Genomic DNA, 17,585 nt, shown 5'->3' with positions numbered 1-17,585 from the left:
AATTGCAAGTTTGAGACAGTCTCAATAATGTAGTGAGACCCTACCTCAAAACAAAATTAAAAAGGGCTGGGCATACAGCTCAGTGGGGTAAAGCACCTCTGGATTCAATCCACAATATCACACACACACACCAAAAAAAACAAACCATGGGCAGAACCAGAATCAAACCCATGGCAAAAGATAAACAAAAAAATATTTGCAATTCATATCATAAAGATCTAATCTTCCTAATATTTCAAGAGTTCCAAAACCTAACCCAAAAACACAGGCATTGAACCCAGGGGTGTTTCACCACTGAGCTACACACCCAGAAGCATTTTTTTTTAATTATTATTTTTTATTTTGAGACTGTCTCACTAGATTGCCAAGGCTGATCTCAAACTTTGACCCTCCTACCTCAGCCACCCAAGTAGCTGAAATTACAAGTGTGTGCCAGAGCAAATGATCTTAAGCATATGAAAAGATACTCAACTTTCACTTAAGTATTTCTCACCTATTAGAAAAACTCCTAATGTCTGCCATTGGTAAGGCGACTCGTACAACCTCTAGGAAGGGCAAAATGAATGCATTTTTAACCTTTTGACACAACAATCCTATCTCTATGAATTTATTCTACAGAAAATTAAAGTGACTGAAGGTCAGTGCATGTTGGTTACCAAAGGAAAATACTAGAAACAACTCAAGCGGCCATCAATAGAGGACAAACTAAACTGCAGCATATCCACTGTAGCCTTCCATACAGATGTTCAAAAAGAAAAGGTAGAAGTGCTCTATGTGCAAATTAGAAAAGATATTTGGGACAAATTAAATCTAAAAATATATGTAAATAACAAATGTTGTTGAAAGAAGCAGGGAAGAACAGAAAGTCTCATTCATTGCTGGCAGGAATACAAACTGCCAACAGTCACTCTGGAAGATAGTTAAGCAATTTGCAGGGGGAGGGAAAGTACTGGGGATTGAACTCAAGAGTGTTCTACCCAAGATACATTCCCAGCCCTTTTTTCTGTTTGGGTTTTTTGTTTTGTTTTGTTTTTTTGCGGTGCTGGGGATTGAACCCAGGGCCTTGTGCTTATGAGGCAGGCACTCTGCCAACTGAGCTATCTTCCCAGCCCTGTTTGGGGTTTTTTTTAATTTTATTTTGAGGTAGGGTTTCACTAATTTTCTCAGGTGGGCCTCAAATTTGTGATCCTCCTGCCTCAGCTTCCAGAGTAGCTGGGATTATATGCATGTACCAACTTGCCTGACTCAGTCTGACAGTTTCTTACAATCTGAAACACACTCTTACATTTCCGTCCAGCTGGCAATCAAATTCCTTGGTATTTACCCAAATGAGTTGAAAATTCACGCACACACAAAAACCTGCAAAAGAGTATTTACAGCAGCTTTATACAAAACTGCTAAACTTGGAAGCAACCAAGATACCCTTCAGTAGGTCAAAGGATAAACTGAGGTACATTCAGTCAATAGTATATCATTCGGTGATAAAAATAAATGAGCTATCAAGTCATGAAAAGGCATGGAAACAAGAAAAAGAAAAGACGTGGAAGCTTAAATTCATATTAGTAAATGAAAAAAAGCTAACCTAAAAAATGCTTCCTACTATATGGTTTCAACTATATGGATTCTAGAGAAGATAAACTATGGAGAAAGTAAAAAGTCTAGTGGTTCCCAAGAGTTAAAGGGAGAGAGGAACAAAAAAGTAGAGCACAGAGAATTTTAGAGCACTGAAATCACCCTATTATGCCATAATGGTGGAAATGTGACTATACATTTGTCAAAGCCAGAGAATAAACACTAACAGTGAGTTCTAATGTAAATTATGAACTTTGAGTGATGTGTCAATGTAGGCTCACTGATTTTAACAAATGTACTATTTTAATGTGGGATATTGGTAGTCAGAAAAGCAAGAAATATGGTGTAAAATCAGTTTTACACTGCTGTGACAAAAGTATCTGACAAGAACTAATTAGAAGGAAAAAAGTTCATTTTGGGATCATGGTCTCAGAAGTTCAGTCCACGTTTGGCTGACTCCATTACTCTGGGCCTGAGATAAGGCAGAATATCATGGCAAAAAGGCATGGGGAAGGAAAGCTGCTCAGCTCATGGAAGCCAGGAAGCAGAGAAAGAGAGCAAAGAGCCAGGGACAAGATAAAATGAGCACAATCCCCCCATCCCCAACACCTACCTCCTCTAGCCATACCCCATCTGCCTACAGTTACCACTCAGTAATCTATTCAAAACATTAATCCACCAAAGGATCAATCCAAAGCTTATTAGGTCACAACTCTTAGGATCTAATCATTTCACCTCTGAACATCCCTGCATGAGCTTTTGGAGGATACCTCATAACCAAACCGTAACAGGGCCAGAGGGAGAATTCAAGAATTCATACTTTCTGCTATATTTTGCTGTGAATCTAAAACTGTCTAAAAACTAAAGTTTATTTTTCTAAAAAGTAAATGTAAAATAAAAAGCACAAGTTAAAAACATGTAGTATGAAACTTTTTAAATAGAAAAAGGTAAAAATAGTAATATATAAGGCTAGGCATGGTGGCACTTGCCTAAAATTCCAGTGACTCAGAAGGCTGAGGCAGGAGGATCAGAAGTTCAAGACCAGCCTCAGCAACCTCGCAAGACCTTCAGCAACTTAGCAAGACACCATCTCAAAATTTAAAATAAAAAGAACTGGTGATATGGGTCAGTGGTAAAGTGCCCCTGGGTTCAATCCACAATACAACCACAACAACAAAGAACAGGAGCTGCAGGTAAAGTTCTACAACAGAGCTCAGACCTTGAATATGTGAGGCCCTGGAATCAATATCCAGCACCATAAATAAAAAAACAAAACATATTTTTATTTGTTCCTAAATAAAGAACCACTGGAAAAGTCACAAGAAACTGATAAAAAGAGATTAACAAGCAGGACAAAGGAGAAAGGAAATAGGCATTTCAGTGAAAATGAGACTTCTTCCTTTATACCTTTTCACAGTATTTTACTTTTCCTACTAGGAGATACACTTCTAGGTGGGTGTGGTGGCCCACACCTGTAATCCCAGCAGCTCCAGAGGCTAAGGCAGGAGGATTGCAGGTTCCAAGCCAGCCTCAGCAACTTACAGCCTGTCTCAAAATAAAAAATAAAGTAAAATAAAAAAGGGCTGGGGATATGTCTCAGAGGTTAAGCACCCTTGAGTTCAATCCCTGGCACAAAAAGGGGGGGGGGGGGGGGGGGGGAGATGTGTTCTTATTCAAAATAAAAATAACTCTCAAAAAATTTTTTTTATTCAGGCTCTAACTTCTATCTCGTTGGGCAGATTATGGAAACTCTCCAGCTTCTAAAACTAGAATAATCACTTCTCAAAACCAAATGTTTGGAAAGCAGAAAAAGACATAAAGCCTAACACATCACACACACACAAAATTTACCAAGCATTTGCTATTAATTCATTCACTTATTTATTCAAGCACTCAGTGGTAACTGTTATGTTCTGAGAATACAGCAATGAGATATTCTATGATATGAACTACTACTTCCACCTTTCACAATCCCAACAGAGAAATGAATAGGTTTTAACTTAATGAATGTTAATAGGTAGAACGTTGAATGTGACTGGAATAACAAAGCAAAGGGAGCAGCTATAGTATAGGTATCCTAAGAGGAGTGCACGCTCTAGCAGTATACAAGTCAGTCAATCTGGATGATTCTATAGAAGCTTTACTAAATATTTAATCTAAAATTTCCATTTAAAAATTATGCTTTACTAATATTGATTATATAGGCTGACAACCGTACCTCCCTTGGCTTATGCCAGATGATTTATATTTCAGAGGGTGACCTGCATGGAGAAATTCTGATACAAGACTGGAAAGAATCTCACATGAAACAGGGACTGGCAAACAAGGTCTCACTCAACCCTTCACTTTCAGTACTATGCAACATACTGTGGTTTATCTACTATCAGATGAATTGTGGTAAATTCTATTTTAAAAAGATCTTTAAAATGGAGACACTGTACAACACTTTCATAAAGCTTTAAGGAATGATTACTTAAAGCTAAATTATAAATTTCCTTTTGCAAAAAGGCAAATATTTCAAATCTGCTAGATATTCTATAAGTACAGAAGCTTTTCCTAGTTTGCAATTATCTTAAAAATAATTATAATCAACAATCTGTTCCTTCAAAGTAACACTACCATTTTAACAATATGTGAAAGCAACAAAGGAACTGCTTTTTGAAAGAATTAATGCAGTGAACAGAACCCTTTGAAAAAGATTGTTTCTGGAAATATTCCTATCATTATGATTTCTAAGTTTCAAGAGTTTAAAATGAAAAATTCTTATATCTGCATATCTTTAAAATTTTAGAAATAATTTTTTAACCTTTATGTTTCTTAATTTTCCAAATAAATTCCCTTGAAGTTTACAATTTGTCAAAAAAAAATTATATAATCCCTTTTACATGAACTGAAATATAAAGATGAAAATTACTTAGCCAAATAGACTAGTAGGTGAGATGGGATTTTAAAAATTGGGGTCCTAGGCTGGGATTGTAGCTCAGTAGCCTACCTCATGTTAGGCACTGGGTTCAATCCTCAGCACCACATAAAAATAAAGGTATTACATCCATCTACAGCTAAAAAAAAAAAGGGGGTCCTAACTTGGTAACAGTGTTCAGTACTAGACTGAATAATTCCTCCTTTCCCCCAAAGACTACATCCAAATCCCTCGTGTGGCAAAAGGGATTTATTTTGCTAGTGACTAAATTAAGGATCTTCATATGGAGACACTGTTGTGAATTACTGGGGGAAGGGGAAGCTGAATATAATCACAAATGTCCTTATAAGAGAAAGAGGAAGATAGGAAAGTCAAAGTGAATAAAAGGAGCTACAATAAAGAAACTAAGAGGGTGTAGGAAAGAGCCATGAACTGGGAAATTCATATGGGTTCTAAGAGATGACAAATGAGAGGAATGCTCCCCTTAGCATCCAGAACCTGTCTACACCCTAATGTTAGTCCAATGATTGGACCTCTGATTCCCAAAATAGAAAGATGATTTTATAACAAATTGCCAGAATAGTAAGCCACTAAATTTGTGACATTTGTTATAGCAATATTAAGAAACAAATACGTGTACTCTCTTCCCTTTTAGATCTATAAATCTTTATATAGGTTTTTATGACAGCAATTAAAACAAAGGATCTAAACAAACTAAACTTAAAATGACCATCATTTCATAAGAAAAGATTTAATGAAGATTTTTTCAGACATAATTACACTTGTAATTCTGCTTCAGGTCAACAAAGGTGCTTTTTATACTGTTAAAATAATTTAAGGAAAGCCTTTATTCTTCCTTTTATCTCAGCCTTATAAATTTCTATGTTTGTGCCAGTGTGTAATACATATAATGTATCATCGGTATAGTGATACATTAGTATACGCGTAAAGAATAAACTAGAAAAATTTTTAATGTTTTTATTAGTAAATTATAGTTATACTATAATATAATGTGTTTTTTTTTTGTTGTTGTTGTTTTTTTTTTGGTACTGGGAATGGAACCCTGGGGCACTCAACCACTGAGCCACATCCCCAGCCCTTCTTTGTATTTTATTAGAGTCAGAATCTTACTGAGTTGCTTAGCACCTCGATTTTACTGAGGCTGGCTTTGAACTCCCAGTTCTCCTGTCTCAGGCTCATGGGCTGCTGGGATGACAGGTGTGTGCCACCACACCTGGCAGTGTGGTTCATTTTGATATCATACTAAATTTTAAAAAAATTTTAATAGAGGTGGCCAATCAAAAACTGGTTGAGATTACTGCCATTCGGTACTAGGATTCACTCTCACTTTCTGTAGTCCCCGGTTGCTCTGCTGTGGGGGTGCTGAAGATCCCCAGGGAGCAGGCCTGGTTTTTGAGCACCAGGAAATGGCATTCTCTTCAAAATGGGAAGAAAATAATATTTCTCCAGATCAACATCCTCATATCAAGAACTAACCAGCCTTTGAGAAGCTTTGAATGGATTTCATATAGTTCTGTCTCTGGGTAGATCTCTGTGTGCTGCTGAGTTACCATTTAATGTCCAGGAACCTGTGTTTTCTCATCTCTACAATGGGAATAATTTTCAAGGATAAAGATGGATAATGTGCTTTATGGAGGCTACCAATATATATATGTGCTGTGGCCCACAGCTGGACAAAACACCTGGAAGACACCATGCAGAAAATGAAATCACATTTTTTATCCTGGAAAAAAGTTCTGTAACAACAGCCCAATACCAGATGAAATAACTTGAATGAAAAAATAAATAAAACTAACAGATATGTGGACTGTTGTGGATGAAATGGAAGAAGACAACATCAATTCTGTAACACCCTTTGTCTTGGACTGGCCCAAAGTGAACTACCTGGTCACTTTAAGTTCTCCAGAGCAAAAGGACAAATGGTTCTCTTCCGTTCAGAGAAAGAACTCAGATACAGCAAGTGAAGTTGTCAACATGTCATTACCAGTGCTAAGGATAAATGACACAAATATCCCTATGGAATAAAAATGTGCACTCTTCAAGACACTGCACTGTGACACAGAGATCAAAAGTACTGCACCACCACTTCCAACCTCCTACAGTTTAGTTCTTCCTCATGGAAGAGATTCCCCCTAGAATGCAGTGCCAATTCAACCTGAAACCCAGGCACCTGGCTGTCTCAGGATTCAAATAGATCAACTACAGAATATTCTTGCAGTTGCTTTGATTCTTGCTGCACCAATAAGAGACTTCAGGGAAGGAAGGAATTCCCCACTGTATGCTGAGAAGTCTGTGGCTGCACAGCTTTCCGAGGGATCTATATGTCTGTTCAGCATATCAACTCCAACTACATTGAAGTTCATAGGGTTTGGATATTTCTGCATTGTAGCTGTTATAATTGTTTCCTATGGGTGGTTAAAGACATGCTCCAAGGTCCAGAGCTTCCTGGTGCAGACAGCCCAAGCCCTGTACCAGCTATGCTGGGGGACAGTGAGTCAGCCAGGCACTGTCCCAGCCAACATGCACCCAGTGGGCCATATAGTGTGCAGAAGCCATCAGGCCCCAAGAGAGAATATTCCAAAGTGAGATCCCTTAAATATTTGTATTTTCCTAGTTAAAGGTTTCCTAATATGTTGTGTTTATATAAATATTTAATACTTTATTAACTACAGTTTTATGTTTCTAAATACAAAAATTTTTAACATTGATCAGTACTGTATATGCTTGTAATAAAACTTGTAAGCATAATTATTATAAAACAAGAAGTACCAAATTATTCATTATTTATATCTAGGGAGTTTTAAGGCTGAGTTCAGTAAGTTGTCATTACACAATAATTACAAAAGATACTCAACTGGTTTACCACTGAAAGACCTACCAGCAAACTTTGTATTAGGTAGGTATATAGTTCTGTTATTTCTATTCTTATCATTCTTGCTGTAATGCACTACATTTAAAGCACTGGGGAACTCTGATGTTTCATATACAGTTTTTCCCTCCATCCCTCCCCCTGCAATATATTGTTCATATGGTTTCAATGCTGCACAAACATGCATTTTCTCATGCCTGTTTGCTTTGAATGCTATATGCTGATCGGTAGCAAGTTGTTACTTTTGTTATCTGTATACAGTTGCTTGCTGTAAATAGCAGATTCTGAAAGAACTTTATTGCATGTCTAAAATAAAAGTATTTTATGTTAAAAAAAAAAAAAAAAGGAAAAAGGTTGAGATCAGTACAGGAGACTTTTGAACGTATGGATCTGGAAGTATACACCCTAAATCAGAAAGTGAAGAACAGTCAAAATCTTTCAAAATAATTGTTCTATATTCTCCATTATCGATAATTATTAATTCCTTTGTCTCCTTCACATAAACATTTTTCCCCATTATCAAATATCACCATCAAATATAAATTATCAAAAGGCCAACTAAGCCTAGAAATACAAACAATAAGAATGAATACATTTCAAGATACCAGAGTCCCAAGAAAAAAAGCAGCAGCAACAACTCAAAAAACAAAAAAGCATTGGCCTTGCATTACTATTGTTGAATTTAAAATAAATGGGATTTTTGGAATCAGAACCAGCTCAAACTCAGAGTAATCAATATATAAAAGCCTAACCATTTTTTTCCACTGTCAAGGGAAAAGTTATTATAACAAAATGAGTGAGAACAATAAGAGCACAAGAAAAACCCAAACTTATGTTCTTATTTCTTTGCTTTTAGACCTGGAATCAAAAACGAAAATCAGAAGAGCACTTATGAGGAGCATATGTGGGGAGTTAAAAGGCATACTTAGTTTTCAATGAAGAGGTACTATCCATCTTTGTTAAATTTCTTCCTAGTTACAGGATGACTACTGATGTACTGCATATTTTTTTAATTTATCTTTTAACTTTTTACAGACTGCATTTTGATTCATTGTACACAAATGGGGTACATCATTTTGTTTCTATGGTTGTACACGATGTAGATTCATACCATACGCGTAACCACACATGTACATAGGGTAAAGATGTCTGTCTCATTCCACCATTTTTCATACCCCCTCCCTTTTATGATGTACTGCATATTACATTTTATTTCATTTTCTAATTTTTCCCTGAAAATTTTAGAAAATTTATTTTTGTAGATTGATCTTTTAATGCAGGTTCTTCTGGTTTGTCTATGTACTTACTGATGCTATTTATAGTTTTATTTCTTCCTTTCTAATTTTTATGTTACTTATTTTTTCATACCTACTGCACTGGCTAGGCATTTGATTACAATACAAAATAGAAGTTGTTGCAAAACATGGATCATTTAGTAATAAAAGTAAATTGTGAAGTTTTCATACATTTTACAACTCTTTCAGTTTTTTCACTTTAGTTTTATAATTTATTAGCATTTGCATTTTATAAACATGTCTGACAGTCTAGTGTAATGATTTCTAAAGATGAGATTTGTAAAGGAAAGATTCCAAACCTAAGCTCATGAATAATTCTACTAAGGTTAGTAATAAAGAACTATAATCTTCTGAGCCATTTTACCCATCAATGTGAGACAAACAAAACAAGAGCCTACTACTACAATGAAAAGAACTAATTGATGAGTTTTACATGTGCTGTAATCCAACATGTTTTAATCCACCACATACCATCTATGCAAACAACATAAAACAGTTTCAGTCAAATTGAAAAGACACATAAATATAAATCTCACCCACTAGACAAGTCAAATAAGTACAAGAATCTCAATTCAAACAAAGTAAAGCTTTTGTGTGTTTTTTTTTTTTTTTTTTTTTTGCTATTGTTGTTTTTAAGGGCTATAGATATAATTCAGTGGTTAAGCACTTGCCTTGCAATGGATGAGCACTGGATTTGATCCCCAGTACCTCAAAAAATGTCATATCCAGAGAAAAGGATCAGAAAGAATGGTAGTAGTAGCAGAACTTATTGCCCAGAATAAGAGTGAAAGGGGTAGGAATCACACAGATGTTGGAACATAAAATGACAGTGAAAAAAAAACACCCAGCACAGTATAAGAAATCAAAAAAGTTTCACTCTCAAACAGTGACCTGTAATATACTGAAGAAGAGATTTGTTTAATAAACTCAGAAGTGACAGCTTGTCTATTCAAATAGACAAATCAACAGACTTCACCAATATGTCAGGTAGTAATTCTGAAAAAAAATTTAAGTGATGGTGAATTCCAAGAATAATTTTTCATGCAGCAAAGAATATCACCAACAAGCAAAGGAGCAGGACATATTAAATGTGGCATCTTCTTTCAGAAAACAAAAAGTCTATCTTGATATCTTGGTGAAACAGTGTTGTCATTTACACTGAGATGGCATTTTAGTAGTTTGCTCAAGGCAAAGATTCGCCTCTCTCATAAGGGAATAAAAAGAACATCCTGATATTGTCAGAAGACATTGCTTGCTTTTTTTTTTTTTTTTTTTTTTTTTTTTTTTTGTGGTGCTGGGGATTGAAACCAGGGCCTTGTGCATACGAGAAGCATTCTACCAACTGAGCTATATCCCCAGTCCAACACTGCTTTCTTTAGAGAGGTATAACATCAAAAACCCTTTGAAACAAAATGAAAATGTCTTTAATTATGGTAAAAAAAAAATGATCTGCTTAATCATGGGTTTAATATGTAACTTTATCTTTCCAAATACCAACAGAAATAAGTATGTTACTATTAAAAACTCTCTGATCATATATTATTAAAATTTAAAAAAAAATCTGCTTTATTAAACAAAAGACCAGCGCACATGAGCAATTTCCCACTTCATATAGAAATCCAGTGGCTTAGCAGAGGAAGACTTCTTGATAGGAATTTAGGCTGAAAGGTGAAATACAGAATTACTTTCAAGAAAATAGTAGGCCACTCTTTGCTGAGTGCTCTGAAGATGAAGAATGACTGCAGAAGCTAACACCTTTTTTAATTTTATTTTTAGTTGTCAATAGACCTTTATTGTTATTTATTTATTTATTTATATGTGGTGCTGAGAAACCGAACCCAGTGTCTCACTAGGCAAGGGCTCTACCACTGAGCTACAACCCCAGCCCAGAAGCTAACCCTCTTGGCAGATTTTTAAAAAAACATAACATGAAGTAATTAAACAAGTTTAGAAAAAAAATGCTTTGACTTCAATAACAAGACTGTTTTTCAATTTCAAAGGAAAACTGAATCTTTGGGGAAAATCATGTGACAAAATCTTATAATGTTGCTTCTACTTGAGAATAAGGAAGGACATGAACAAGTCTCAAACATTACTGACAAACACCTGAAGAGGCACAAAAACAAAATTAAACAATATTTTCCCTGCTTTTTGATGCAAACTAATGTGTGGATAAAGGATCCTTTCTCTAAGTCTTCTGCTCACCTGAAAATAAGTTGAACTACTCTGACAAGGTAAGAAAAAAAATTAAGTGGAGGGGAAAAAAAACTACCTATACAACAGAGTTGCACTAGAGTTGATATCCTTTCTTGGGAGGAGGAGTCACCAAAAAATAATTTTATACACATGTATATATAACACTAGGCTAATAAATTGAGCAAAATACAAAGGAAAATAACAATTTATACTTGAAAGATTATTATGAACTTGTATCCATAACTTACGGATAAACACATATGAGTAGGAGGTATAACAATTTTTTGCAAGGGTTCTCTGAAACTTAAAATTATTTTAAAGGCTCCTCCACAGTAAGAAGATTGAGAAAGGCTGCTCTATTGGATTAAGGATCAGATTCAACTTGTTCTTATCTTGAGGACTTTTATACCTATATTTATGAGAGATATTGGCATATAATTTAAATATTTTATTTAAAACTGCAAATAAATCCAGGTTCTTGACACAGCCCTACTAGTCACCAAAACTTGTGCCTATGAACCAGTCATTTAATTTCTACACTTTTTTTTTTTTTTTAATTCTAAATTCAAAACTAACTGCTGGCATAAATTCAGATAGAAGCTACGCTAGTGGTCCTCAAGCTTTAGCTTGCATCAATCACCTAAAGGGCTTGTTAGAGACTACTACTAAGTGCACTCCCACTCCCACAGTTTCAAATTCAGTGGGTATAGGAAGGGTCCCAAAAATGTGCATCTCTAACAAGTTCCAAAGTGATGTTCATGTTGCCAGATGGAGAACAACACTCTTGAGAAACACTGATAGACTAAATCAAATTAATCAAATTTTTTGACGAGGTCTTTTAAATGAATCCAACTTAAGAGAATTTTCAAGATAAGAAGTACTTTTAAGACTTACTCCTTTAAGCAATAAAATTCCTTTTATGTGAACTATTTCTATAAAAATCCTTCTAAAATGAACTACAAACTTCTTCTACCTTCCTAAACAGGCCCAATGAACATAATTTAAATTTTTTGATGTCTCAATTACTGTTATGTAAATTACTAAGCTATGGTATAATCATCATCATCTCTGGAGCTCTGGAGATGTGTTAGGCAGTTTGTCCCAGTGCCAAATGTTCTCAAGTATTATGAATCTGAACTTCTTGTATCTGCCTTTACTTTTCTTTCTTTTCCTGTTACGCATTTTCTCCAAACTGTCGCTTCTTTCTATAAATCCCCCTATATCTGTCTCAGTTCCCCATGACCTCCCTTATGTTTTCTATATAATGTTCTTAAGCAATTAAATGTCTTCTATAAGTTAAATGTACAAACTATGAGGAACATTTTTTGTTACTTTTTTTTCTAAGTTCTTGGTTTTATCATATCTTCAAAAAAGAGTACATAAAGGATAGCTGAAAACTTTGCAAGAATCAGTTTACAAATTAACTTCCATCTGTTAACTTTTCCCTTTCAACATAGGCCCTTCACTCTTTGTCAAAAATAAAACAGATACAGTTCACCTCCACTCAGAATTTAGGATAAAGGTATGTCAAACTCCAGGGACCCAAACAAAAGAACAAGTCAAAAAAAACTGTTTTGGGGAAGCCTTCGAAATGATAACTAAGATGCCATAAATTACCCCTATCTAGGGCTTCTTATCTTTTCCAGTCTCACATTTTTTTAAGAGTTAAAATTAGCATATTTTGGCCTCAGCTGAGACATTCTAAATTCTGATGTAATTTGCAGACAACTGACAGTTTCCCTTAAACAGTTTTTCTCTTCTATCCCCACACCCGCAAGTTCACTTGGTATTTTCCAAGAACACAATAAATGATCTGAGAGGAGCCTAATAAAAGCAAAGCAAAGAGAGGAGTAATAAGAAATGCAATGATAAAAATAGATATTTTTCAAGAATTTAAATGTAACTAATTACCAACAATTCTAAAAGCATACTTAAGTACATATCTGCTTAAAGAAAAAGCATATTTAAAGAGTTAAAACAGTATCAATCATAAGGATGATTCCTTTAAATGTAATAAATATTTTCTAGGACTACCAAATTATTCAAATCATGCTACATAAAACCCATAGATGAAACTACAAACAATGTTAGACTGAATATACATTGTGCTTTTTTGTTGCTGTACTACGGATTAAACCCAGAGTTGCTCTACTACTAAGCTATATCCCCGGTCCTTTTCATTTTTTTATTTTGAGACAGGACTTCACTGAGTTGGTCAGGCTAGTCTCAAATCTGAGATTCTCCTGCCTCAGTCTCCCAAGTTGCTGGGATTACACCATGCTCCATCATACCTATCTGTAAAATTTTTATTCTAATTTGTCAATTTTCATTATATCTTTTAAATAGTTTACTATCATACTGTTTATTAACAAAATATAAATTATACACTAGCTTTAAGTCTGTTCGTAGTAGGTATCTTTCTCTTTCATTAATAATCTCAAATAAAAATGTATGGAGTTATTTCTGAATCATTTCCTTTTATTTATATCTAAGAGCTGAGCATCAGAGACCAGAAGATGTTAGTTGAACACGGTGGTGCATACCTGTAATCGCAGTGAATCAGGAATCTGAGGCAGGAGGATCATAAGTTCAAAGCCAGCCTCAGCAACTTAACAAGGCCCTAAGCAACTCAGTGAGATCCTGTCTCTAAATAAAATATAAAAAAAGGGTTAGGGACGTGGCTCAATTGGTAGGCGTCCCTGGTACCAAAAAAAAAAAAAAAAGAAAAGAGAGACAGACCAGAAGAAGCAAACACATTAAAAAGGAATAACATCTTTCATCACGTTCCTTGCTTCATAAATATTTCATTATTACATTTATAATGCTGCAGTATGACATGATAAGCAATATACTGCTTTTAAATTATAAAAATAGATGTTAGGGCTGGGGTCGTGGCTCAGTGATAGAGAGCTTGCCTGGCATGTGTGAGGCACTGGGTTCAATTCTCAGCACCACATATAAATAAAATAAAGGTCTAGCAACATCTAAAAATATTAAAAAAAAAATGGATGTTAGCTCTAATTGATCCATGATTTTCATCTCAACTACTTTAATAACATCTTTTAATATGCATTCCATAATTTATTTCTCAGTGATTTTATATTATCCAAAATGTGCATTAACTATTTTTTAAATATTTTTAAATATTTTTTTTTGTTGCTGATGGACCTTTATTTTATTCATTTATTTATACATGGTGCTGAGAATCAAACTCACCCATTGCCTCACTCACGTGAGACAAGCACTCTACCACTGAATCATACCCCAGTCCTGTATTAACTATTTAAGTGAACTTAAATATACAAGACATTTTATCATACAAAGCAAGGTAGATATGGATGGTTAGTTTAACAATGGAAACTAGCTTTGTTAACCAGGAGATACTTTCCATAAAATGAATAAGTTAAACTTTCATTCAGAAGCTTCTGACAAAAATCTATTTAAACACATAATAAAAGAGTATTCAAAATTTGCACAGGCAAAGGTTACTGAAATTAATGTTTTCATTTTCTCCATTGCTTCTGAGTACGTCAAGTTAAAAAAGCTATCTGTAAGGGGAAAGATGAAACCCGCATTTGATAAGTCTTAATAAAGCCTGTTCTAGGTTTTTGTTTCATTTGCAGTACTGGAAATGGAACCCAGGACCTTAAACATAAAAGGAAAGAGCTTTACCACTGAACTATACCACCAGACCCTGCCTTTCTAATATACTTCCTGCAAGCTAAGAAATTAAACTGTTAAAAGACCTGGTAATGATGGTTTCCACTATTTGCCTTTCAATGAAACTGAAGGAGAACTTAACAGAACTGTCTGTCCACTGATGGATATACTTTATGATAAATCACTAAGTGATTTTTGGCATTCAACTTGGAACATTATCACAAAACTTCCAGTAGAATTAACTTTATATTTATATAAACATTTATTTCTCAGCACTTAACCCTACAAAATCTCAAAAATAGCAACAGATCTGGTGCCAAATTCTATTTCATTCTATAAATAAATAATATACATATCCAGATACAAGAACTGTTGGAGAAAGAGAAGATACACTTCAATCATTTCATGATTTGTTATATACAGTGAAATTTAATCAAAATTTTAATGTTATATTATTCTAAAGAGCTGTGTACTAATAAAACACAAACATTTTTAACACTTAGAAACTTGTGATAACAGGAAAACATTGTAAATTCCAATTTATTTACACGTCATTGTGTCAGTTGGAGAGATGATCAATAAAAGATTTTAAGCATAATAATATACAACATTAGGATAAAATTCAAGAACAGAAGTGACATACAAGTTCAAAGAAAAATAATTAAAATTTCCAACCATTAAGGAAGATTATTTTTATATTTTTAAATTAATAATGATATACTCAGATAAATTTAAAAGAGTAATATACCTCATTGAAGTATTACAACATGCCAGAAATTCCTTTTTTTTTTTTTAAGTACCAAGGATTGAACCCAGGGACTCCCTTTTCTCTAAATGAGACAGGGTCTTGCTAAGTTGCTGAGCCTGGCTTTAAATTTACAATCCTCCTGCTTCAGCCTCCCAAGTCACTGGGATTATAGGCATGCGCCACCACACCCAGCAGAAATTCCATATTTCTGTTTGCTATTTAAACTTTTCGTTAAATAATATCACTATTTAGACTTCTGTTAAATTACTATAGTTATTAATTTAAGTATGTGGAAAGGGGTGAACGATTTTTCAAAACTGTTTTAGGGAACACACAAAAAATTTGAGGATTACTATTCTCAAAAGGTATAACTAAGTCATCTAGATAAATGAAGACTGTTAACAGAGTAGCAAAAACATGACCAGTTAACAATCTCCCTCTAAAGACTGGAAATGCATTTTTTTTCCTGAATATTCCCCTATTTAGTTCTGAGAAATTATAAACTAACATACTTCTACTTTCTGTCAAATACAAACCACAGAATTCAGACATAACCAGACACCAGGTCTCTAAAATTATTAAATAAAAAAAAAAAAAGCCTTAGCATTGTTAAAAATTGATTTATATTTTATACAATAGATGGATGAGATTAAAATAATAACAAATATAGCACTTTCTCTGACTTTTTGAAGAGCTGCAACTAGTAAATGAATGGGAGTAAGAGTCTGGTACAGGGAGGCAAATTAGAAATCACTCATTTTAGTTCTAAGTGGAATTTCACTTTAATAAATGAAATTAAGATTCAAAGTCGGGAGGTTGTGGCTCAGTGGTAGAGCACTAGCCTCACATGTGTGAGGCACTAGGTTCAATTCTCAACACCTCATATAAATAAATGAATAAAATAAAGGTCCATCAACAAAAAAAAATTTTAAAAAGATTAAAAGTCTTCAGCAAAGTCAAAACCTATCTTCAAAGTTAAAGTTCAAAAACTACTAAATCTTCTAAACATTGAACTCTAATTCTTTGAGAGTCAATATTTTCTTAAGACCCTCAGTAATTCTCTAATTTGCTCCCCTAAGATGTAAAGAGTTCATCACTGCCATCTGCCTGAACTATGTTAGTTTTTACTTCAATGGATATATTATCTTGAAAAAACATTCACATCCTCCCACTGGCTTTGCCAGCAGTTACTGACTAATTAAGAAGTGATGTATCTACTGCCTGGGCATACTCTTTTTATGTGAAATGGTGGGCTTAAATTAGTGTACTTGATATAATAAAAATTAAATATATTTATGTGAATTACTGCACTGTCAATTTAATATAGTGTAAAAGGCTGGAAACATTAAATATTTTTTACAGTTTTATTGTGGCACACAATAAATTACACATACTGAAAGTGTATAATTTAATAAGTTATAACATTTATACAAATTTAACTTCTGAAAATCCCAATCTCCAATCCTATTCTTTGGCCAAAAAGTTAAATAGAATTTTTGTTATCTGACTAAAGTACTTACTTTCATGTAATTCACAATCTTAGCAAGAACACCAAACTTATATCCAGAGCTTCCTGAGAGAGCTTTCAAGTTAAACGATCCATTGCTATGATCTGGAAAAGAAATTCAAAAACAATTATAACATTTTCAAATTATGTTATTGTAACTTTTAAGCAGCCAAGATGATTTTCAATATGGTAAAATATTTGCTTTTTCTTCTAATAAATTCTACACTGTAAAATTTTGGTGAAAATAAACTTTTTTTTGCATTATATTAAACTATCAATTTTCTCACTAAGTGTAGAAACAAAGTATAAATAACTTAAAAGTATTAAAACACTTCATGTGGAGAAAAAAAAGAAACACTGCATGTGGTTAGGGTGAGGTGGTTAAGCTAAAGATTGAACCCATGGCCGCTTCACACATGCCAGCTAAGGGTTCCACCATTAGGTTCAAAATACAGTTCTTTTATGTATCTTTACCTCACTCTTACCTTAAATTTGATCACTTCCTCTCCCAATAATTAGATAAGAGAAGACATTAAGAACTATAATCTAATTCATATGGCTTTTTTAACAGATAAAATGAGTAGATTCCCTGTCTCTCACCTCTCCTAAAGGTTTCTCAAAGAATTTGTTTTAGTACACCTATCACTTTTTGCATACTTATAGGCAGAAACCCTAATGCCATCATTGCATCACAAATGCATTCCACTTGTCACAGGAACCACAAAACATGTATATTTTATGTACATATTAAAATACCTAAATATATATAGTATTTGGAATATATAAATATGTATACA

General features: G+C 34.0%; 2 protein-coding genes across 7 annotated transcripts in view; one reads left to right on the top strand and one right to left on the bottom strand.

Moving 5' to 3' along the window:
• The window catches only part of GTF2E2 (general transcription factor IIE subunit 2), a 110,735-nt gene that overhangs the window by 30,542 nt on the left and 62,608 nt on the right, over positions 1-17,585 (bottom strand). For all 6 annotated transcript variants that reach the window (XM_079140251.1, XM_079140249.1, XM_079140248.1 and 3 more), the window contains one exon: positions 16,802-16,893. In XM_079140251.1, coding sequence (XP_078996377.1) covers positions 16,802-16,893 — 92 coding nt within the window. The remainder of the gene's footprint in view (positions 1-16,801; positions 16,894-17,585) is intronic.
• SMIM18 (small integral membrane protein 18) overlaps positions 1-17,585 on the top strand; it is a 78,904-nt gene that overhangs the window by 46,905 nt on the left and 14,414 nt on the right. The gene's annotated exons all lie outside the window — the stretch shown is intronic.

The sequence above is a fragment of the Sciurus vulgaris genome (assembly GCF_902686455.1).
Source record: "Sciurus vulgaris genome assembly, chromosome: 5".
Classification (NCBI taxonomy): Eukaryota; Metazoa; Chordata; class Mammalia; order Rodentia; family Sciuridae; genus Sciurus; species Sciurus vulgaris.
The sequence above is the reverse complement of the archived record's forward strand: the minus strand, read 5'-3'. Positions and strand labels throughout refer to the sequence as shown.